Source organism: Nanorana parkeri, unplaced genomic scaffold, assembly GCF_000935625.1.
Source record: "Nanorana parkeri isolate BGI_ZX_2015 unplaced genomic scaffold, ASM93562v1 scaffold121, whole genome shotgun sequence".
In the NCBI taxonomy this organism is placed as follows: Eukaryota; Metazoa; Chordata; class Amphibia; order Anura; family Dicroglossidae; genus Nanorana; species Nanorana parkeri.
The window spans coordinates 1,886,418-1,911,613 of record NW_017306389.1 but is presented as its reverse complement, the minus strand read 5'-3'; the positions used below and the strand labels follow the sequence as shown (position 1 = coordinate 1,911,613).

Here is a 25,196-nt window from a genome sequence, read left to right as displayed (position 1 = left end):
AAACTCTGCCTTCTGAACTCCACTCTCAAAACCAGTAGTTAGGGAAATTCTTATATATCCTAGGGACAAACAACTTATTATGGTGAGCGGCAAACACAGCACGTAAACCTATTGTAGCCACTGCACCCAGTATACGGTCAACGATTACAGACTGACAATCTATATGATGATGTTTGCTCTAGAGTGGAGAGTATGCCCCAGAACATTGGACCTTCAAATGCTGCTCTCTTTTATGTAAGTTCAAAGCTGTCAGTACACAATGTGACTGTTTATGAATGATTCTGCATTTTTTTAAAACTGCAAGCCAGGTGTTCTCCCTGTTGTCCCTAGTAATGGAATGTAGTTACATCTAGATCACTACAAACCAATGCACTCGTGTTTAAAGGTGCTCAGTCTTTGGAATCTGACTTTCATTGGAGACCACTTCTAACCCAGGATGACATAAAGGGGTTTATCTGTAAACAATCTGCAGGGCCCTGAAAATGTGAACGTCTGTTTTGGGCAAATAATGCCAAAAAGGAATGTTCTTGATATATTTTTCCCAGTTCGAATGTATTGTTGTAATAATCCATTATGGCCACTAGATGGAGTTTCCCAGTTTAAATGAAGTGTGTTGTTATTATCGTACATTATGGCCACAAGACTGTGCAAAGGAAATAAGTATGAGTGTTCACAAATATTAGCAGGGTGATGGGCCCTTTGTATTGTTTATAAAGAGGCCCCAAAGTGTTGTCTGATACATTATTTATGCAAACATGAAATGTGGCCAGCTTCATAAACTTGCCAGGAAAGGAAGCTTCACTCCCTTTTCCTAGATGTGTGATGTCAGGGGCAGGCATAGACCCCCACCAGGATAAACATCTTGGGCACATTAACTATTCCTGGTGATAAAAGATATGGACCGAGTTTATGATTGTGCCCTAGGAAGTAAAAGGACATGATTGTCTAATCAAGCAGATCATTCCTGATGGCGACCTGATCTTATTAAATCATATATTTCTTACACACATATGCATACATATATTCCAAAAAGTCTTTGATCTAACTACCTTATGTGTAGCAGCAGCTTTCTTCAAAAACCGAAGGCCAAAACCAGGGTTCTCAAAATAGTTGTTACTCAACAATCATTTAAAGACAACAGTGTGGCTTAAAACTGAACACCAGGCAAGCAGCTAAATATCCAGCAAAACATATACGAGGACTGCTTTACCCACCAAAGGGTTTGTATTTCTATGCAGCCAGTATTGTAATTCAGGTACCCCTGCTAGACAGCACAGCCAGATCCCTGATCACCACTACAGCAGCAGCACAGTTTGGTATAAAGCTCTAGGTGAAACATCCCCCAGAGCTTGCTGAATAGACAATGGATGAGCAGAAGAACAATGGTGAGGTCAACTCTCTGCCCTCTCTGTCAGAATGTTCACTGTCAGCAGTGCTGCTCTGCAGGGGATTATAGGAGGCTGACATCAAGGTAAATTTAGGCACTTATATGAATTCCTTTAAAGATTTTTAGCGATCACAGTACTATATTCATTGCTGGTTTTTTTATATCTGCCTTGAGTTCAGCTTTTCATAAAAGGCCTGGTATAATTCCATAAAAAGATACAGCCCCTGACATCTGGCCGCCCTCAGTACTGTATTGCTTGATACATTTTATGACTAGTGGCAGTGTGCAGATGGTCCGTGTTCTTCCAGCAGTGTCCATTATATCCCAGGGATGTCTAAAGACTCTTGATGAACACAAGCAGCAGGAAGGCACACGTCTTTGTGGATTCCATTTTGGTGCATTTCATAATCCTTCATTTGTTTACACTGACCGAAAAAGAGAATTAAATACTATGACTAACGAACGGATGCCTTAAAAGTTCCTCGGCCGTGGGCCTCCTTTTCTCTTCCACAAATATTATTTTCATGAAATCTCTACAGGGATCTGAAACATTGTCCGGCAGTCTGGGCTTCGTTGGCTGGGTAGCTATTTTGAAAATGGCAGCCATTGCTTCATATTCTGCCCATGGTGGTTTTTCTGTCAGCATTTCCACAACTGTGCATGCCACACTCCTTAAAGACAAACCGAAGAAAAGAACAAAGTTACACTTCCAAAAATGTGAGCCGCCATCCTGAACCTTACCCTCGGGCCCATTGGGAGCAGTATATATTCAAAGATACAGATTGAACACACAGCTGGTTGATTTCCCCTTGGGGTTATCTTGTGGACCAGGGTTGATGCAAATAATGTTTGTTGAAAGTCGGACAGTATCTGTAGTTAACACACTAAAATGTCCACATATGCAACCGAAACATTCAGCTGACAGATACACAAGGAGAACAGATGGAATACTGTAATGGAAACATGAAACCAAAAATAGTATTCTTTTATTTTAGATAGAGTAGGGAATGAATAAACCCAGCTGTCAAATTCAAGATTCTTCTCACTTCCTGTCCTGTAGACACAACAGGAAGTTAGAAGAAACATAAATGGCTGGAGATCAAGTGACACTAAACTCAGGAGTTAAAATATAAAAGTCCATTCAAGTACCCCAACTATTAAATGTATCTTATTTGTGTATCACTCGGCTGTATATCCTCCAATCATCTCTGAATTGGTGCTGACACTGTCTTTCCTTCTGGAGGGTGACTACTTTTGTTCCCCATGGCCCCTGTGTGTGTTGTAAAGTAGCCGCCGCTCTCAATACAAATTAGTAAACTAAACATGAGATTGTAGTCCATCAGAGGAGTGAGCTTGGAGCGGTGACTACTTTACAACACACTCAGGGACCATGGGGAACAAAAGTAGGAAACAAAGCATTCATTTGTTTTCTCAGGTTATATTGATAGTTCTAAGTCATGTTGACAGGTTATTGTACTGGCTATTCGTGTGTATTCAGCAGTGATCTTTTCACATTTATTCATCTCATTTGTCACTAGGGATTAATCTAGAATACCTACCACACATCTGCTTTCCTCCCATATCCTTCTCCGCTGATCACCTCTGGACTCATCCAGTACGGGGTCCCTGTCACCGATTTAATTCCGGTCCCAGACATACAGATGGTTTGGATGCGTTTGCTGGCCCCAAAGTCACCAAGTTTTACATTCCCAGCCGAGTCTCTTAAAATATTGGCACCTGCAGATGATGGATAAAACATCTGTAATAGCATGTGTTCATAAAATAATCCTGACTCTTGCCATTGTTATAAACAAGTACAAGCTTTGGAAATCCAGGAAACAGCCAGGCAATGTGCCATAGCTGAGGGAGCCGGAGCGTTATCTCCATTACTCAGCCTTCCTGTGGTATCTCTTGCTGCTTGTATGGAGTGGTATCTAGTGTCTCATTAATGTTATATACTCTACTATATATTGAACACTGATTCTCACACTGATCCAAAACTGGCAATACTCCATTGTGCAACTCCCTTGAGGCATGGTACTCTGAAGAATCTGATCCTGTTCTATTATACTAAAGGCATATTGCAGCACACTAACGTGATGTACTGAAGACCTCGGCAAATAGCCTTACTAGCAATGTCTCCCAAAGGAATGATGTTACTGAGTCTTGTGAGGATATTGTGAGCTTGAGTTAAAGCTTCATCTCTTTTTATCAGTATTTAGTATAAGGCAGCAAATGGCTCAAACATGAAAGATTAGAAGTATTATGAAATACAGATTAGTGTTAACAGAAATGAATATCAAGCCATAAAGGACACTCGTTTCTCCAGGCTCCAAATCCATCTCCACAATTTAAGCCCCACTTATCATAAGATAAAATACAACCTCACTGTCAGCTTTGAAATGTGAATAACAATAGCAAATAGGAGAACCATTTGTTGCAAGTATATCTGCAAAAATGTAATCAAAGTAACAGGACTTGCTGTATTTTTTTGACATTTCACTGGTCATCTGACCAGCTTTCTCAATTCAGAATTTTCTGTCCAGTTGCCTTGATTTAATGTTTACAAAAATACCACGACCTGGATGAATGAGAACCATAACAGACTTTTGTTACAAGAATGTAAACAATTACAGGGCTCTGTTACTTGATACTGCTATGTACACTCAAAAGCTGTAAGACAGTGTGTGAGGTCAGGCAGTTAACAAGGCAGCAAAATATTTCAGGTACTCCTTGATCTCTGATTCTCAAGCTGAAGATAGAGTAAGTAATGCTAAATAAAGAATATATAAAAGTGAATGCCCTCTTAGACAAGGGCTACACTACTGATTTCTTTGCTATTGGGAAATGTAACTAGTCTTTAGCAAAAGCCTCATGTGCAGCACTGAATCAATGGGGTCTATTCAATCAGTAGTGGGCTGCTGTCAATCAGTAGTGGTGGACCTGATAGAGAACTGCAGCAGAGGGCGGGTGCAATGCTAGTTTGCTATTGCAAATGTAAACAGCCAATAGGAATCTAGCAATGCATTACTATGGCCAGAAATATATATTTTTTTCTATTCTGACACGGCTCCGTGTCAGAATAAAGAAAAAAAAAGAAAAAGCAGTGTTTCTCTTCTAGGCAGCCGGGAGCGGGAGACTCCCAGAGCGCCCGGGAGAGTTTGCTGTCTGTAGATCAGTGTCCCTGGTTAGCTGGTAACCTCCCACCATTCGTACGCCCGCACGGGAACGAGCGGTACCCTAAAGCCGTGCATCTCATTGCAGTGCGACTTGGGTCGCGACATAATGACCAAAGACAAATGTGGGTCCTGAGGTTACATAGGTTGAGGACCACTATTCTAGAGCATATTGGGTCTAAAGAAAAAGCTCAACAGTAGCTGCTCTCTTTATGACCGTCTAACTAACTAAAACCATAGTTGACACAGCAGGAACGGCGAGGGGTATAGATCTTCTCTGACTCATTAAACTCTGTATATATATCAAGTGTGCATTAATCAGCTCTACAAACAAAACATGCTCTTTCAGCAAAGCAAGTCACGAATCAGTGCACTTATCCATAGCAAGCTTTTCTTTTCCTTTTGCAGCCTCACATCCTTGCTTGAAAACCTTTAATTGACCAGTGCCCACCCTTGCACATGTGAGCTCTGGAATCTGTGAAGTTTATTAGAAAGCTTTTCCATAACCTGTTAAGCCTATAATGTCAGCATGCATGATGGGGGCTGCGGTGGCTCTAATGTGCAATTATACTTTAATGTTATTGTGGTGAAATGAGCCTAAAGCAAAGACTAAATATGATATATTCATAAGCAATAGTTTTATATTTACCTGCCTGAAAATAATGTTATCATTTGGATGTTGTAGTTCCTAACACAATAAAGAATAATATATACAAAAACAATACACGGTCCCTTTTTTTTTTTGATAGACAGTGCCAAAAATGTCTCAGTTCTAAGAGTCAGGGTCAAGCACTCAAGGTCATTTCCCCACCCTGTTCCTGACTTTCAGAAGGTGGAATTAGTTGCATTGACTTCAAAGGAAAATCCTGTAATACTGTAGCATCTTCTCACACTTACCTTTAATGTCTCGATGTACAATCATATTGCTGTGTAAGTATGACACTCCTTGCAGAATCTGCCGCGTGTACCGCCGGGTGACGTTTTCTGTGAGTGCACCATAAGCTTTCAGCTGGTCTTTGATCGATCCCTACAGGTAGAGATAGGTAAATAAACATGCCATTAGAGAAACAGACGGCAGATATTGCAGTGAGTGCAGGAAATGGAGGAGTGTAGAGAGCCACAATCCGAGGTTGAATAATGGAACCAGCATGTCACAGAACATGATAAATGGGATAAACCAGGTAGCAATATTGAGCTATTCCGGGATTTATTTACTAGAAACTCTGTTATTTCTATGAAAATATATATGACTTCATCATATGCTAGATAATACACCATACGTGAAGAAAAATCACAGTACTGTAGAGTAAGCAGACATCACTTTTTAAATTCACACAGCCACTGCATACTCTTCATCAGCTGGGTACAGTGAGGCCTGGGATTGGTTTACTTTTTTTTTAAATATGTGGGTTTGACTAAGGCTTGGGTCACTAGGAGTAGAGCAAGGAACAAGGCTACTAGGGTTATGTCTAGAGCTATGGTTAAGATATATTATTGTAAGAGCTAAAAACTGCTAAAATAATCTAGTGGCCCATAAAAAAGGTATTAACATGTAAACTGGCTCTTACTCTGGACTGAAGGCCATTGAGTTCAACCTATAGAGAGAACAAAAATAGAAAATCCTCCATAAACAGTCCCCTATGTTTACAGATACCCACAGTTGATCAAACGGAAGGCAAAACCCCTAGGAAGCATGGTTCAATTTGCTGCAACAGGGGAAAGATTGAGGTAACCAGATACTCCCGGATCAACAAACTGTTTTTTACTGAAAAAAATGTTACTATCCAGGTAAATTCTGTGCAAGAGTCATAGTATGATTTACACATAATATCCAGCTCACCCCTGGCATGTACTCTACAAAGATGGAGAGCTTCCTCTCAGTGGGGTCCCGCAAGCAGCCATAATATTGAACTATTCTTTCATGTCTATGAATCTTCAGCAGCTGGATCTCACACTCTAGAGCGTTCACTTCCTGCAAGCAAAACAACACAGGCTGGTAAATTTTCCACACATTGAAATATTGCAAAAAATAGAGCTGGGCAAATCCCACAACTCAGGTAACCAATGCAACTAAATAATGATCATGACCTAAGGGTTCATCACATGAGCACCACTGATCCCTGAGCCTAGTGCTGGTGATTTTAATTTGTCCCATTGTCAACATTCTACTGAACTGGAAGGTGGGTCCACTCAGAGGATGCACAAGTGTTTTAAGCTTTCAGCCTTTCAGATCAATATGCTCTTTTGTCCCCAGGGGTTGGTTAAAACGCAATAGGTTAGGGAACATGCATTGTGCTCCATCGGTGTGCATGGGAATCAATTTTTCCTTCTATTGCCTACATAAGATTTACTGATTTTGCAATTCTACATTAATTTATCCACCTCCTTCTGGTAAAAGATACGTCACTGCATGTCTAGATTTTAGTATACTACCATATATTTAAACACTTTAAAGCTAAGCTCCATCTTTAGAAATGTATATATTCTTACATTGGTCCAGTAATTACATAGTTACATAGTATTGAGGTTGAATAAAGACATAAGTCCATCAAGTCCAACCTATTGTGTGTATGCATTTACGTCTCTGCTGGTGTGTGCGTGTGTATGAGTCCATGTGTGATCTTATTCTTAGGAGTACCTGTACCCCTGTATGTTATGGTCTCTAAGGAAATCGTCCAAGAGCTTCTTGAATGATTCCACATTCTTAGCTGAAATCACTGCATGTGGCAGCGAGTTCCAGAACCTAACTGCTCTGAGAAGAACCCCCTGTGCCCCTTGTGCTGAAATTGTTCTCCACCCATTTTAAATGGTGGCCTCTAGTCTTTGTTATGGGGTAATGCACAATGAACTTATATAAACATTATCCCTGGTAGGCCCACGGGGATCCTGTAATACACTGTAGTAACCATAGTTACTACAATGTATTACAGCATCTTCTGGGTCCGGGAACAGCCGCTGTGCTGAGTGAATCTTCAAAGAATTTATTGTGTGAACATTCAGCCTCAATATATCAATGTCAACGTGAATCTCATATTGCTGAGAAGAGACAAAAATAGACAACACAGCTATTTCATCTATCATATTGTTTCAGAACCTTAGAAACCTGGAAGAAAAACATACATGAGAAAGACCATAAAAAGGTTGGTTTGGACAGCACTCACCTTGCTTGTCTCCTGACTGTCTGGGTCAAATGGCACCTGTTTGACAGCAAGTTCTCTGCCCTTGTCCACATCATAGCAAAGGAAGACTTCCCCAAATGCTCCTCTCCCAAGCAGTTTACCAAGCCTCCAGTTCTCAGGGGCCAGTGGGGCTGTAACACAATCATTTGTATTATTTTATGTTTGCCTTGAAACATTTATTATCAAACAATGATGGTTTTATTACTAGTTTGCTGTATTTTACAAGCCCATATTACATCTCCTATTTTTATCTCATTATAGTCCTGCACTGACTTCTGTTATATAATTTATATTTCTTATGAATATTTAACGTATTGTAAATGCCTTAAAATACCCTTCACTCTTATTGGAAATGCACTTCCTGTGCTTCCACTCTAGTGCTTTATGCTGGCAGAGTAGAAGCAGCAACATCACTTGCCACAACTACTCTTACACAGACTTGTATTGCAGAGGTAGAGGGAAGGCATGTCAGGCCAGGTGTGTTAGCAGTGCATTGAGTCAAACTGTTCAATATATATGAATTGTTTTCTGACAATCAGAATGCTGTCTATACTGAGACTGCAGCTTGTAAAATTCAACATTTTCATATATCTAACGTTTCTTTCTTTCTGATGCAAAAATAGATGTGTGAATTGTAAGAGCTTTGTTTTTCATCTTGTCTATATACACACTGGATGCTTACATTTCTTGCAGTGGTCGGCAGGTGAAGAATGTAAAAATTGTAAGTTTTTTTCTGAGCTGCTCCACCTCGTTTTTCTGGGCTCGTCAAACTGCAGAGTGCTGTCTGCATTAACGCTTCTGGTTCTGCTGCTGGGACCCAGCTGGAAGACATTTTCTGGGGGTACGTAACTTCTAGGAAATGTCCGGCGACCTACACAACACAGTGATAAAGACCAATAGTCCGTTGTATGAAGAAAATAATTGAAAAAAGTGACATAACAAGAGAAGTAGACGTTGTAACCAGGTCCCTTTCCCTGGGGGACCTATAGTGCCAACCTAGCCATTTCTAAATGTCCTCTCCATCGCCAATACCCTCAACACCAGTAGCTAAATATTTGGTTTCTGGCTTCTGGTGTTCCCCAAAGCCAGTCACATGTGCAGCTTCTCTGGAGCCTTCATGTTCTGTGACAGGTTAACACATACCAATCAGAGGACGGCACACACAGTTAATTCCCTGTGACTAGAGGTGGTGGAGCCCTGGAGGAGAAGACACTTCCCCTTAGAGCCATTATGTGTCAGGTTGATGGGCTCATATTAGTAGGGGGCTCTTAGTTGTAGAGGAGTAATTATGTAGCTTGGGGATTTTAGATACAGTAGGTAATGGGGTGGACACGTTAGCTGTAAGGAAGTTGTAGGTTGGGGGCATGTTAAAACTGCAGCAGTAAATACAGATTGTAACTCAAATGATCATGCAACCCTGCAGTGGGACTTAGATGTTGAAAACAAAACCACAAATTGCAAAACAAAGGGGGCAATTCAACAAGGCATTTGTGACACGTTTATGTTGCGTGTATGTAGTGGGAAGTCTTGCGCCAAATGAATGACAATCCTGTGACATTTTCATTATTAGTACAATGTGACATGTTCAAGAAGCACTTATTTGCAACACTTTTACTGTAAGGCGCTATTGTTGCAACAAATTTGTAATTAATTACCTCCACATCAGGGATATGAAAGTGAAGGTAAAAAAGACCTCGTCCATGTAGCAGTAAATTGATGATTGTGTTGCATGTGTTATTATGTCATATCTTTGAGACAATTCTGCAACAAAATTTGTCTTTAAGTTCCTCTAGAACTGATATTTGATGTGTTTCCATTATTCTCCCAACTTCTTCAAATAGCTTCTCTGCCTTTAAAGCTCCGACACTTCCCAGGAGATATGCCTGTAAAAGTTGTGACAGATTCATATACACTTCACTGACATGTACCTGAATCTGTTGCAAGTTCCACCAATTGTTGCATCTAAAGTGTATCTACGACGTTCTTTATGAATTAGAGGGAAGGTTTTAAAAATAAGTGCACCTTGGTGATGAAAAGTAACTGTTACGGTGTTACCTATATGTGGTTGATATTAAAAAGACTGCAATTCTATCATCATAATATCTATAATACAGAAGTACCCTGGAAACACCAGTGGCTGGCAACTTAATGGCTAACCAGAGAAGTGGCTGATTTATACTAGAAGCTGACAGTTGTTAAAAGTGAACTCATTCTTTTAAACTCTCTAAAGCATCAGATAAGACATAGGTATAATACTAAATATGAAGTGCCCCAGATAAAATGGTAAAATTGTATATGTTTAACATTCTTTAATATAGATAGGCTGGTCCCCCGCTTTATTTTTCCCGGCCACCTTGATCCACTCACCATCACTGTATTCCTTCCGACTTTGGGAAAAGTGATACTGACGGGGAAAAGTGCCTCCTTTACCAAACCTCTCATACAAGGGAACTTCATAATCTAAAAACAGTAATGATTATTAGAACAATGCATTTCAGAAAACAATACAAATATTGTGAGCTGGAATAATGAGGTCCTCAGACTCGGAGTATGTACGGACTAATACCGGACTATTCTTAGAAAGGTTTCATCATTAAGTGTAGACAATTCTGAATAAAGTCAACAAATTTGTTTGTTGCTATTACCATGGGGACTGTTAAGAAATCTAAACAGATTCGGGCTGTTGAAATTACAAAATAATTTATATAACTTGCTTGCAATGGGAGCATTTGTAGCATCCGCCAACTTTAATGACTATATATATGCACTTGATTGCTCTACTGCACCATGTTAGTTAACAATGCTAATTGAGCAATTACAATAGAAATTTGCAGGGGTGGAGCAGGGAGTGAAGCACTGGTGCAGGCTTAACACTGAGGGCTTGTTCACACCATGTCCAGGCCAGATCTGGATGCATTTCTGAAAATGCGGTGCAGTGCATTTTTGATGCGTTCCAATGCTTTCGTTGTGCTTAAAATGGGTTTTCAGGTGTGGTCCAGTGCATTTGCATATGTTTTTGATGTGTTTACATGTGTTTTGGTGTGTTCTAGACCAGAAAAAATAGTGCATGTAGCATTGTGTCCTCCTGCACCAGACCGGACTGCACTGGTGTGAACAGAGCCCAGAAATACCATAGGGATACATTGGGATGCATTTCAGGTGCAAAAACTTTCAGTTCCGGATCTGGTCTGGAGATGTTGTGAACAAGCCCTTATAGACAATAGCCCTTAAGACAGCTTTTTTTAACCAGTTAACATTTTTTTGACTTTACATCTCTTGGGTCACACAGGAGTATATTTATTAATATTGTCCTGTGATCCAAAATCAGCAACTAGTGGGCTACTGTCTGCTATATGCTGACAGTGCAGAGCTGTGCCCCAGCTGGGAAGGATCCCAACAATATTGTCGGGTTTCACCCGGCTGCCTGATTGACAGCTGGCTTTGCCTCTCTGGAGCCATAGCCAGCTGTGGCCACCCCCATCCCTGTTTGTCCGCTCCAATGAGCACCGGAGGAACAGAGAGGGAAGGGTGGATACCCTGTGGGGAGTGATGACTTGACAGTCACTGCTATCTGCAGAGAGTAGACCGTGAGCTGAGCGATCAGAGGTTACATGATCACTCATAATCAACTGAGCTGGCATGGGGCTCCGCTCTAAGTATTGGGAAGAATTTACTCTCCCAATACTTCTCCTTTAATTGTTCCTCTGAAGCCTGGTTGTATGATAGCTATGTAGGGGCCCAGACATTAAATTATTCTCTAGTCTGGCTAAAACAGCTCATGTCTAATGCATTCATTTAATAGTAAAAAGTATAAACTAGTTTGCTTTTATTAGAATAATGCAAAATAAACCATTGTATAAAGTCACATCTGTGCATATTATGTAACTACTGATGGGAAATTATAACACAAATTAAGTAAAGTGTATTTTTTGAAACATTTTGAACAATAAAAAGTAAGAATACTTTTTATAGTTAGTTGTGTAGCACGAACCACTATGATTTCTGCAGGAAATGTTCTTTGCTACATCCTATATATATACAGATATATCCTTGTTTTAAAACTGATATATCTGTGTTCTGCAACAACCAATCAGATTCCACTTGACATACTTCACATCTAGGTTGGACTTTTAAAGCAGCAATCTGATTGAATGCTACAAATAGCACAAACTCTTCCTCCACTTTTACATATGAAGACCTCAATGTTTCCACATAGATTGTGAGACACTCAGCTCACATTTCTCCTGTTATCCCCAAACTCTCAAGCCCTTTCTCTACCTCGGTCTTTATTTTCTAGCAACGTGAAAACACAGCCAGCATGAAGCTGATATTTGAGCCCGTACCCCGCGCCGACATGAAGGGTTAAGAAGGAGAGAGAGGGACAGAGGTTATACTAGTTATACTTTCCCTACGTTTCATGAAATGTATTACCTAAACATTCGAAGCTGTCTTTCAGCTGACCTTTTCTTCTCGGAACTGGCGTAGAGAAAGCTGGGCTGCAGGCCAAAACAAGAACCATTCTGTTACATGGGGATTCCCCAGAAATAAAATGACCACAAGACTGTTCAAAGAAAACATTCAGCAAAACAAGCTGTGCCTGCCCCTCGAGACCTGATGCAAACTGTGCACACGGGTGCCGAGGAAACGAGACACATCTGGAAAGCGTCTCTTTATAGGTGGATTCTGTGTATATACAGCATATATATATATATATACACACACATCCAGACCTATACATCATACAAAACACATAAGGGAGGGTAAATAAAAATTGGAGCAAAGGAAAACAATTGTGTAACCTATTAGCCGTGGCTGCCTAAATTCTATGGCCAGCCGTGGAGATTCCACCATCCAAACTGGTAACGTGGATTGGTAAATTGGCTGATTTTCTCTTGTTCAGCCTGCAGGTTCATTCAGTAGAGCCATTCTCATAGATGTTCTATAAGAATTAAAGTATAACTCAGGGCAAATAAAAAAACTTACCCTTGCAATGGGGCTACCCCCACACTGCAAGGGTTAAGTGCTCGTTTTGGTCTAGGGGCTGAAATAAAGCAGATTTACTTAATTTACCTGATCCTGGCTTCCTCCGGTCTTCTAGAGCGTTCCCCTTAGCCTCTTCTCCCCTGGGCTCCGGCGGTCCAAGGACCGTTAACGTCATTCCGTCTTATGCTGGTCCATTGACCTACATTAGACTGGAAGACACTGAGGGACATTTTATAGGTCGAGCAGAGGGAGAGAGAAGTGAGTGCTGACCGCCACAGGAGCCGGGATCAGATAAGCAAAAAAAGCTTCAAGCCCCCTAGACAAAATGAGCAATTAACCATTGCCTTGAGTACTTCTTCAAAAGCTGAACTCCAAGCAAACAGCTAATATGTAGATGAAATACATATATGGGAGCCGTGTAACCTGCTAAAGCACTTATATTTCAGTTGATCCAGTCCTGAGATTTATACAGCTCTGCCACACAGAATAGCTCTGTCTGGCAGGGCAGGGCACCTGGTATCCTTTGCTGCAGTTAAGTAACAGTTATCCGTCTCCTAGTCTATGAATGGACAGCGAAATGAGAAGCAGCCGACTGATAGGCTCATCTCTCTGCTTATGTCCTCCTATCAGCATGTTCCTTGCACTACAAGACAACTGATTGACTCATTGTGCTGCTTTTCCCTTCCCCAGTCTGAGTGCTGCTGTATAGAGACTGCAAACCAAGTCAAATTTAAGTGCTTGCATTTAAAAAAAAAAAAAAAAGCATATATTAATGAATATAGAACTCATTATATCTGCCTGTAGCTTAGCTTTAGCCAAATGCAAGAAGAAGATGTGTGATTTTAGCAGCAGCAAATGTATTTCTCATATGTGTAACCCCAAATGACCAATCAGCAATGTAAATAGCTGCATGGCTGGTTATCATGTACTCAGGCTTTAATAAATGGAAATGTCTGCAAGTGAACCCATACAGCAGCAATGTGTTCAATATTTTTTTTTAAATGCTCTGTGCATTGGGTGCGTGTAACAAATGTTATCCCAATTTGGATTGGAAAGTGGAAATATACTTTAAACGTTGCTGTTTCTTAATCTAGCTCCGTGTGTGTTGCCAGTCTCTGTCCCTCGTTGCCTCAGTTATGTGAGGAATGTTTACCCAAGAGACACCCAGCAGTGAGCAAAGGTTTTCCCAGCTTCCTCATCCCACATACTAGACTCTCTTCTGAGGAACATAACCTCCTGCTGCTTTACAGCTCATCACATGTCCTTATTCCCTGAGGTCACCTGACACAGAGACAACAGCCTGGAAGTGCTGACCGCATGTTTACTAGGAGACTTTAAGGAACGAATGGCCCTAAAAAAGCTTCAGAATCCATCTTATTTTACAATACAGCAATCCCATAGTAAGCATGGCACTCATGCAGGTGCAGTTTTATAAAAACATCTACTTTTAAACATTTCGTTACCTAGTGGTGTTTTTTAGGTTCCTGATTACCAAAAAATATTTATTTGAGGATTGTTTTCAATTAATATATAAAAGAGACTTTCTAGAAGCATTTACAATCATTGAGCGATATGAATGAAAATGACTATTTAAAGTATATGTCTAGCCAAAATGGTTGAAGTCTATTTAGAACCCTTGTTGGGCTTTGCTGTTCTCTGAGACTCCATTTGAGAGATTTACCTTCACTTATTGAGCCGGTGACACCGATCAGTAGACAGGAAGTGATGGAAAATTTTAAACAGTGACACAGATGATAACGAAACATTTTTTTAGTACAGTAGGGGACGGCTAGAACCACTGTCAGCTTTGTACTGGTGCCTGTGTCCCTGTCGCAGAATGTAGTTGTCACTACTATAGAAAATGAGAGAAAATCTCTCTAACAAAGCTCCAGATAAAAGTAAAAAACAGATGTTGTTTGGAACTATCCCCACTCTATCCACAACAAAAAAAAGTTTTGGCTGCACTTGCACATCTTTTCTCATAGGTATCTCATAATGAGAATGAATGTGATACCTTAACATCTTTTCCAGAGTGCCCCAGGAACCATTGGGGATAATAAACAAAAGTCCTTACTGGTCACTGAGTCTGTCCCTCGCACTGAAGGACCTACAATGAGTTGCAGGAGGTGGGACGTCAGCTCTTTTCTTCCCTTCCAGAAAATTGAAGTTGAATAATGGAACACATGGGGTTCAAGGATACTTTAAAATCTAAGATCACCTTTTTTAAATCTTTAACAAGGAAAGCACCTTAAAATCATTATTATTATTATTATTTCTCTTTCTGGGTTCAGCACATTTTTTTTCATAACTTAGTGACTTCAACAACTACAGTGCAGTTCCCAGAGCCCTAACGAAGGAAGTAGAGCATGCAGGGAAGTCCTAAGGCTATTTAAAATGTTAATACATCCTAACAAAAGGAACTCAGAAGATCACCTGTCCAGTGATTGGTCCAGTGAATGACAGCTACTGGAGAGAGAGCCACTTGGGCTAATGAAGGAATCCAACACCTGGGAAGATAATACAAAATAGCAAAATTAAATTATTTCAACCATGAAAGTTCACAAGAGAAGACTAATCCCTGAGACTTGGGTAGGGAACACGTCATAAGTATTAATCTACACAGTCTGTACACTCAGAGGCAAATCAAATGCAGGTTCCTTTGTTTCACCTCCGCAGCAATGGAGACACGATATCCATTGTTCGCAGAGAACTACTATTATTTAAGTGCTACTGACCCTGGTTTGCCTCTCCTAACTATTTCTGGCTAAAATGGGAAAAGACAGCAGAAATGACAGCTGTGTGCAAATAACCTAGGACTACTAAACCTATAACAAAAATGTCAGTTTTGACGCAAGCCATTCTCATGTATCCCATTGAAAATGATGCATGTAAAACCATGAATAGCTTCCCAGAAAATTAGATGTTTAAATTTACTGACTGATCAGGTTATTTTGGTGCCAGGATCTCAGTGCTGCAGGATTCTACTGGACACCATTTGCTATCATGGCAGGATGAAATGAATAGGCACAATAATAGGGTATTTTGGGTTAGTGTTGAGGGCTTAATTTAGGACTTGTTTATGTGTTCTGGTATGGGAGGGTTTAATGTAACGGATATACAGTAAACTCCCAGTTATCCAGTACCCATGGGGATTGGTAGATGCCGAATAACTGTAGTTTCTGGTTGCTTGAGAGTTACTATTAACTCTCAAGCAACAACCCACCCCATTCATCTGTTGGCTAGATTCTGCTATTGGCTAATTCAAGTATTCATAGCCAATAGCAGGCCCACTGCCCGTTGCTTTCATTAACCTGACAGCTGAGGAATCTAGCCGCCGGCCACAGCAAGATGTAAACAGAGAATTTAGTTAGCAGCTAAATAAATTTGGTTGCTAACAACTGGTAAAAAATTGTCCTCGATTTTTTTTTTTCTGGTTGCTTAAGAGTTCTCGTTGCTTGAATGCCGTAAAATGGGGGAGATAACTGTATTGTTACTTTCCAAAACATTGCTTAACCATATGCTATGCACCTTAGTTTTCATCACTGGGAACAAATACAATGTATCTGTGTGTCCAATGTGAGTATTTCACTCCCTCGAGTGGCGTATCTGTATATTAGATTACACAATTAGCAGTCTTGATGAGTGACTGCTGAGATAAACTCATCTAGGCACTGTATTACTGTCAATGAATCTGAGCTGCCTGACAGTGAGGAGCAGGAATGCACAATCACTATGCAGCACTACAAAGCATGTAATCACCTCAGCTGGTTGCTCCATTGTGCATACATATTATGTGTGTTGTTTATAACTAAAATGTTTGTTCATAAAAGTAAAATAATACCTTTTCACTTAAAGTATATGTTAAAGAAAACCGTTTTTGTTTAAATCTGTCCTTTTTAGCTGTAGTTACAATTCTGTTATTGATCACAATGGAGTTGATACCTCAGGAATGAATTCTCCCTCACTGTTGATACTGGTAATGGATTTCTGACGTGCAATTTGCTGTTGTTCATCAGGAACACTTCCAGGAGGGGGAGAACTCCGTCCAGTGTGTAGAGATCCTGTGCAGGCAGAAAATAAAAGAATAACCATTTGAATTACCAGGTAAAGTTATAAGTTTTACCAGAATTGCTACTGTCATAGGTGACAGCATAAATATAGTTTTTATTAGGTTAATGTAGGGTATGGAAATAAATGTTTTGGGGAAAGGGTTCTGTTACAACCTCTATGTGATTAAATTCCAGTTATACTTACTGTTATATTAAAAAAAAGACTTCTCCTGCTGGACATTTTTGTATTACATCCAGCCTTGACTGGCGGAATCATTTTGTGTCCATCACTCAGAAGGGTTTCCATGTACAGATCCTTATAACTTGCATTTGGCAGGCGTAGCTGCCAGGATATCACAATGGTGTGCGCTGACCCTGTTCATGCTGAACTAACTCTGAGTGATGAGACCTTTATGTGCAGACTTCACCTCTTCATTCCTCTACTTATATCATGTGACAATTTACACAAAAAATAATACTAGGACACGCTCCTACAGTTAGCATGCCTTCTGGTTGTAAGCAATTGTCCACAGTCTACCAAACAGAACCTTTAGAATAAAAGTAGACTGAATTTCATCTGCATAGTCTGGTGGCTCCATTCAGTAGACACCCTACCCCACTCTTCCTGCTATGGATCTACCTACAAGTTTCCCGACATGGAGGATAAGGATAGGAGTTAGAATGAAAAATGTGATGCTTCATGTAGTAGATGTTTACACTAGAGGTGCCCCGAAATAGAAATTTAAAAACCAAAACGAAACAAAAAAAATTGTCAGGCCGAAACCAAAAATGTTTATATTTTAATTCATTTTTAACTTTTAAAAAAAATTATATGTATTAATTCATTTTTTATTAAATATTTTTATTTTTTACTTTACTCTTAGGGGCTTTGGGGAAATATTAGGGGTCTAAACAGACCCCTGATATTTCAATTTTAAAATAGAAAAAGAGATTGAGGACACCGAGTCCTCAATCTCTTTTTTTGCAGCCCCTTTTATCAATGAACAGGAATCCTCTATAATGAGTGTTCCTGTTCATTCATAACATGAGGACAGAGTATGGTTACTATAACCACAACTATGAATGAACAGGAGGTGATGTAGAGCACTTCCCATTCATTCGTAATTGAGGATATATTAACCATACCATGTCCTCAATTATCTACAAAGACTCAGCGTATCATAGAGATACATACTGTTTATATACATGCATAAACGTGTATCAGTAACATGCAGTGGAAGACATATCTGTAAAAAATAATCATATTCATATCCAAGAACTTACCTGTAGAACACTTTCTGCCCTTTCCAGCATCCTTATACAGTGATCCCAGAATATCACCCATTGACTTTGATATCCTCATGTCGTGGTGTTGCTTTGTCCCAACTGGTTGTAGGTGCTGTAATGTGAAAATAGAGTTAATTGCAGTCATATGATTTTGAATAACCCTTATTTGATTAAGTAGATACAATCAAGAATACCCAGTGCATTCTGGGATAATGTATGTGCCGGGGATATGTTTGGATGTGCTATGAGCATGTGCTGTGTCAGTAGTCTCATGAACATTAAGAGATGCTGGGAAGAAAATAACATAAGATATATTGTAAAGTGTATATAGAACAATCTATAACAAGCAGACCTAATATAGAGTCAGTGCAATACATAAATGTACTTCTGCTGAAGGCATGCAAACAGTCAGCTGAAGAAGAATAAATTGTTATAATACATAATTATTCACTCTTGGTAACAAAGATTCTACTCACTATATTTTTACTTGGTGCTTTAACTACTATCTTCAAGCTTCTGTGGGATGGGTTCATGTCCATGTGTTCTATGGCTTTGTCCAAGTCATCTTGGTACTTGAGCGGAAGAAGCAGCTGTTAACACAAGATGATCATTGTGATAATTGTGAGCAGGGAAATACACAGACCATATACCATTACAGTGTATTCTATGATTGTAGCACTAGAGGGCGCTCTGAGTACAGCAAACATGAAAACCATATCTACTAATCTACAAGAAAACCTTTTCTTGTTCCTTACAGTACTTTACAGTGCGACTATTATTACAAAGATGGTACACGCTAGGCACCGCTAAATGGAAAATGCCTGCCCAGGCCAAAGCAACTTTCCTGCAGTTCTGCCAAATGTGCCACAAACTAAAACTAAGTCTATGATTTACAACTAGAACTAGAACAGATATTTTATTATTTTGTGTCTTGGATTACTACTAAAGGATTTGTGATGGAATATCACTGCAATGCTCTACACTAATGAACCAAACTAAAAATATTCACATTTATTTATATCCTGAAAAGGTCTCCTTGCAGAAAGTATAGGGAAATGTAGGAACCATGGCTAGGCCTTTTGATGGTGAAACTCAGCAGTGGCAGATTTATGTCTTAAGGAGGCAGATACTGGTTGGTTGCTATGGGCAACACAATGGTTCTTTTTTTCAGACATTTCACCAATTATGAGCATGGGAAAAAAAACACATATAAAAGAATCTAAGAGGGGAATTTACCAAGGCTGGAGCAGACAGAATTTGGAGCAGTTGCCCATGGTAGCCAATCAGCTTCTAGCTTTTATTTTCAAAGCTTAACTGAACAAGGTGATTGGTTACTATGCAAAGTTTTATACTCTGCTCCCTGGGGGGGGGGGATTTATCACAATTGGAGTAGTTGCCCATAGTAACTAATCAGCTTCTCACTTCAGTTTGTTCAGTTAATCTCTGAAAATGGAAGATAGAAGCATATTGGTTGCCATGTATAGCTGCTCCAGATTCTGTTTACTCCAGTTTTGATAAATCCCACCTTCTGTATTTTTCTCCGAGCAGCCAGTCTGCTTCTTCCTTCCAGGTTGCTAAGGACCACACAGATATACAGTTAGATGCTTCATACACGAGACCAATAATGACGGCTTCCCTCGTGTAAGCGATGCGTCTACTTTAAGGCAGGCCTGGCTTGCAATCCGATTACTCTGCGCTGCTCTGATCATATGAAGCCAATCAAAATAAAAGAAGTGGGAAAACGGAACAGGCCATTGTCTCATGTCATGAAAGGACCTCTGGACAACTCAAACATCAGGACTGCACACAGACGGTGTGCAGAACGGGAAGAATACACAGTAATATGCAGTTTAAAGTGACTTTATATCATTTAGTTGGTGTCGTACTTTTCCAATGCTATGCCTAATTTAAAGATGAATGCTGTTCACAATACAAATAATCAATACACTTTCATAGCATCAGATTGGGTACAGAGGAAGTGGTGGTTCCTTATTGACAACACTTGAATTGAACATGGAAATCTCTTCCTGTAGCCGAGAGCAGCTTCCTCTAATTAGGAAATGATCTAAGACATCATTTCTAAAGCTTTACACATGTAAGATACTGCATATGTAAACATACATGTGTAAAGCAAGTTCTTTAAAAAAACACTGGCAAAGACTTTAGCAAGCTTCCGGGGCATTGTTGATGCCTCTAAAGAAATGGGAAAAGAAAAAACTTACTCTAGCAGTGGGGTACCCCCACACTTTAAAGGTTAAGTGCTTGTTTCGTCTAGGGGGCTCTACTCATCTGATCCACGGCCCCAAGGCAGTCAGCGATCATCTCTCTCCCCTTCCACACTAGCTGGCACAATGTCCCTCAATGCAAGTGACCTGCATAAGACGTGATGACGTCAGCAGTCCTTAGCCCCCGGGGCCCAGGGAAGAAGCTGCGGGGACTGATCTAGCAGCCCAGGGAGAGCCAGCTGCACGAGGATCAGCTAAGTAAAGCAGCTTTATTTGAGCCCCCTAGACAAAACGAGCCCTGAACTCTTGCAGTGCGGGGTAGGTTTTTTGTACTACTTTAAAGCAAACTTCACTGCCAGTATGTAGATGGTAAACATACATCTTAATGGAGTGCTGACTGTCATTAGAAACAAGTATCTAGCAGGCTTTAGCAGACTACAAGCTTTAAGTAGTCCTAAAGCATACTAAAGAGTACTAGAGCTTGAAAATAGACCAGATATTGGGGCTTTTATTGTCAGCGATATACCGGTATGGTAAGCAATAGTGGGCCATGCTTATGGTTAGCTGCAATGAGATGTAACCAATATAAACACTTTTTGGCACTATTAATCCTCCCTTCTATGTGTGTTTGTTTTTCTTTTGGCAAACAGTGCAATGTGCCAGGATCAGCAGCGTTTCACAGGCCGTGCATTTAATGTGGCCGTCTCACATGAACCAGCTCTTAAACTGGCTTGGGACCGGCATGCTGAATATTATAACGCATGCACGTTGCCAATTTGTAGAGGCATACTAGGGCCAATTTAGACAGTAGCCAAGTGAACTACTGGCATATATTTGAAGTGTGGGAGGAAACATGAACAGGGAGAATAAGCAACCTCCACGCAGGTAGTGGTCTGGGCAAGATTCAAACCAGGGACCCCAGTTCTGCAAGGCAGAGGCTCTAACCACTAAGCCACCATGCTGGCCCTTGAGTTTTACAAATGATAAACTCTGAACATAAAATAATAACTATGTAGTGCTCACATTCATAAAGAACTGATAGTGTAAAATCTTTCGTTTAATAGCATTTAAACCCATAACAAATAATGACTCACATGATGAAATGAAGTCATTTGAAATGCGTCAAGTCAGAGCTAAGTTACGCAATCTGAGTCTGGGAATTGACAGGCTATTGGAACGGATAGTTTTATGCGTGATTTATGTGCAATACTGATGTCTGTTAACATGCACTAAGACCATGTGAGTCGCTATTTGTTATGGTTTTAAATGCTATGAAACTTTTCAGTGATTATTCAGTGAAACTATTTGAGGAGGAGGGATGGTGTGAGCACAGACATCAGCTTAAGAAAACAGGAAGATGTGTTTTTTAGGAGGAAGGATGGGGGGTAAGGAAGAGGGGATGAGGGGATGAGGGAGGACAGAAAAGCGAGGGTCAGGGGTAGGAATGATATAGTAAAAAAAGGGGAAGGTAGAAAAAGAAAATGAAGAAACGGGTTGAAGGGGAACCTTAGCTACGATGGATTTTTTTTTTTTTATTAACACTGCGCAGAAAAGCTTTCATTTTATTTTTTTTTGCTCCTCAATCTGACCTACTCGGCCAATATGCTTGCATAGAGGTGCTTACATATCCTTATTTCAAGCTAAACTCCAGCCAAGCATTTTTTTTGGATAAAAAGGTACAGGTTGCCAGCCTTTGTAAGTCTTCTTTTGCTACAGTATGTTGCATTGGGGATATTTCCTCTCACTTCCTGTCCAGGTGACAGGGTGTCACTATGGAAGGAAGTGGAGGGATGTTTCCAATGTGGACACAGATTGCAACACAAACATTTTTAGCTGAGTGGGGAATGGTTAGAACCTCTGACATTTTTATTGCTGTTTGTGTCTTTCTGCCTCTCATTCCTTGTCATGAGGACAGGAAGTGATAGGAAATATCCTTACTGGGATAATAGACAGAACTAAAATCTGACCTTCCTCACATTTTCTAAAATGGAATTGGGCTTTAACTCCCAGAAGTCACTAATTTCATGGCATACAGCTTAATAGCAGTGATTCTGCAGCACTGACACAGACCAGGACATGCAGACACTGTACACAAGGAACTGATCTGACATCTGAGTCTCCAGTGGAACAAAGCACACATTACCTCATTGTTTGCATAGTGCAAGTCCATTGTTTGCCCAAAGGCATCTGTAACTTTCTGCAGCACATCCTTGAGTTTTACTGGCCTCCGGAATTCTATAATCCTAAAAAACAGGGGGGGGGAACAAAAATCAGGTATATTAGAAACAGACATGATTCATGTACTGCATTATAGTTATCATCTATAAGACTGGTCATACATGACCTATGTGCCTATCAGGCAAAATACATATTAAGTGTACCAAGTTTATGATTTTGTCCAATATAAAATTTTGCATATTTAACATTTGGGTCAGTGCCCACTGCAGAACCCTGCCTTTGTTTCAATAGCCATCCAACATTAGTGAGGCCTGACTGTTGCTCATAAGGAGAGATTGACAGGTGTAATCCATCCATATTAGTACAAAAGACTAGCCGTATACTATGTGATATACTGCATCCACAGCGCATGTACTGTATGTTATGCTGTGTATGCGCACTGAAGGGATCTGTGCAGAGTGCTAATATTAATTGAAACACCTTTAAAAAATAAAATGTATCATTAAAATAGAAACATCTTTTGTGAATAGGTTAGAAAAATAAGTAAATACATTTCATTGGAAAAAAAAATCAGCCAATCAACCCATATCAAGTCAAATTTGTGTATCAAGAAATCCAATCTGTGTATTTGATTAGTAAGAGCCACTGGACTCTTCATTTTGTATGTTTGCCATTTACCTCTTTACAACATAGAATTGTGTTGTATTTATTCAAGGAGAAGTATTGGGAGAGTAAAATGTTCTCTTCCCAATACTTAGAGCCAGTTCAGGGCACTGCAGCTGTCACATGCCGGCTCTATAGAGCGAGGGCTCAGCGAAAACAAACTGCTGATTGCTCACATGGTCTTCTCCCTGCAGATGGAAGTGACTGTTAGCCACTGTTACCTGCAGGGATCTCCCCCTCCACTCTCTCTATTCCTCCAGCGCTCATTGGAGGGACAGACGGGGGGGGGGGGCGGGCTTAGCTGGCTGTGGCTCTAGAGAGGCAGAGTTAGCTGTCAATCAGGCAGCGGGGTGGATCCCGACAATACTGGCGGGATCCTGCCTGGATACGGCGTGGCTCTGTGCTGTCAGCATATAGCGGGCATTAGTAAATGTGACTTTCACCAAACACTCACTGGTGGTGAATCAATCACTGTCATTTAAAACAAGCACCAGAAAGGTTCAACTGCAGTCAATATTTGGTGAATGACAGATTCATTGTTTTATAAATATACCCCTAAGTATTATGTCCTAGATTGAAATATTTAGTTGCATTTCAATCGAAAGTTAGGTTCAAAGCAAATTTCAGTTCCCAGGGAACTAAAATGTTTCAAATATGAAGAGAGAACTAAAAACAAATACAGTTATGCAAAAAAAGGAACAGTCATTGTCGATAACCTTATGAATATCATATACCTAAATTATATTCATATATATGCCTTTTCTGGGGTTCAGGGTAGCCTTTCCCACTTTTGTGGGTTGCCTTTTAATCTGTCACACCATCATTTTAATGGGCATATTTACACTAGAACATTATTTGTAACCAAAATATGCATAAACTCACAAGAAACACTTTATTTGTATCAAATGTGATTCTGCACTTTGGATGTAAGGAGCTTCTGACTTTAGACACATATTGGTCATTACTCATACATATGCTGCTGGGTGTGGAGTTGAGGTTGGAAATTGATTAACATGCCAGCCATTTACCACTCCTCTGCCACTGGAAACCCATCAGGAGAGTCTCACTCTCCATGTTTACAAAGCCCATCTGAGGTCCTTATTTTACAATGCCCAGCATGGAGTCTTTTTTCTTGTTGTTTGGATTTCCCATTTTCAAGTGGAAGTGCATCTTTTTTGGTTTGGCTACAATGTGGAAAGGGTTACAACCCGTGTCAGGTTCTAGTGAACATTATCTCTGGTATAGCTGTCACAGGAACAGTAGGTGAAGGGGAAATCTTCCAATGGGTGAACCTGTTCTAGTGACAACTGTCAAAGACAACGTTTTTTCTTCCTTACTTCCTGCTGTGTCTCTGGGATATTCCCAATGGGGCACAAACAGAAATGAAAAACCTGATAACCTACATAACCATTTTCTAACCTACCCAAATGTAAACAAGCAAAAACTCTGTCCAAAATTGTAAAAAGTTTTTACATACACTTTAACCGGAAATATAATGTTATGAATTTGACATCGGCTGGCTCCCATTGGTATATAGAAGGGTCACCGCATTCAAGTCCACCCACTCCTCTCTGCGCACAGTTGTTGAACATTTATTGCCCATCACATTGAATTTTAGCCTACAATCCTCATCAGGTCTGTCATGTCTCTAGAACAGGAGTTAGTGATATTAAAATCAACAGGTTTTACTATATTTCAAATACTGATGAAATCACCAACAATGGTTGCTGCTTTTTGATGTATAAAAGTTTTAGCTTCCTGCAGAATAAGATAGTCCCTTTAGCATTGGCTCTGATATCCTGTTTTAGGGTGGCTCCTTTCCCTTGCAGCGTCATGTGGAGCCACCCTCGTGTTTCCTAGTAAGTGCTGTGTGTCTCCACAAACACACAGGCACAGCAAGTCAAAACACTCTCCTGTTCCCTGTCCCCCACTCCTTCCTTCTCCAAGCTTGTAAATGGAAAGCTCAAAGAGCAATCCAGTAATGCAGCACTCTCTGGAAAGGGTTGGGACTGTTGGTTTTTTTGTTGTTTAAGAGGGTATAAAGGGATTGGGTGGCAGAGATGGGGGTG

General features: G+C 40.2%; 1 protein-coding gene across 1 annotated transcript in view; it reads right to left on the bottom strand.

Annotated features, from left to right (window-relative positions):
* Window positions 1–1,605: 1,605 nt before the first annotated feature.
* LOC108784622 (mitogen-activated protein kinase kinase kinase 3-like) overlaps window positions 1,606–25,196 on the bottom strand; it is a 71,938-nt gene continuing 48,347 nt past the window's right edge. Inside the window, exons 4-16 of the mRNA XM_018553487.1 lie at window positions 22,430–22,529; window positions 18,538–18,651; window positions 18,059–18,173; window positions 16,668–16,786; window positions 15,159–15,232; window positions 12,174–12,238; window positions 10,110–10,202; window positions 8,425–8,613; window positions 7,725–7,873; window positions 6,404–6,535; window positions 5,461–5,590; window positions 2,947–3,124; window positions 1,606–2,058 (exon numbers count right to left, since the gene is read on the bottom strand). Of these exons, the coding sequence (XP_018408989.1) occupies window positions 1,830–2,058; window positions 2,947–3,124; window positions 5,461–5,590; window positions 6,404–6,535; window positions 7,725–7,873; window positions 8,425–8,613; window positions 10,110–10,202; window positions 12,174–12,238; window positions 15,159–15,232; window positions 16,668–16,786; window positions 18,059–18,173; window positions 18,538–18,651; window positions 22,430–22,529 (1,687 nt within the window). The 3' untranslated portion in view covers window positions 1,606–1,829. The remainder of the gene's footprint in view (window positions 2,059–2,946; window positions 3,125–5,460; window positions 5,591–6,403; window positions 6,536–7,724; window positions 7,874–8,424; window positions 8,614–10,109; window positions 10,203–12,173; window positions 12,239–15,158; window positions 15,233–16,667; window positions 16,787–18,058; window positions 18,174–18,537; window positions 18,652–22,429; window positions 22,530–25,196) is intronic.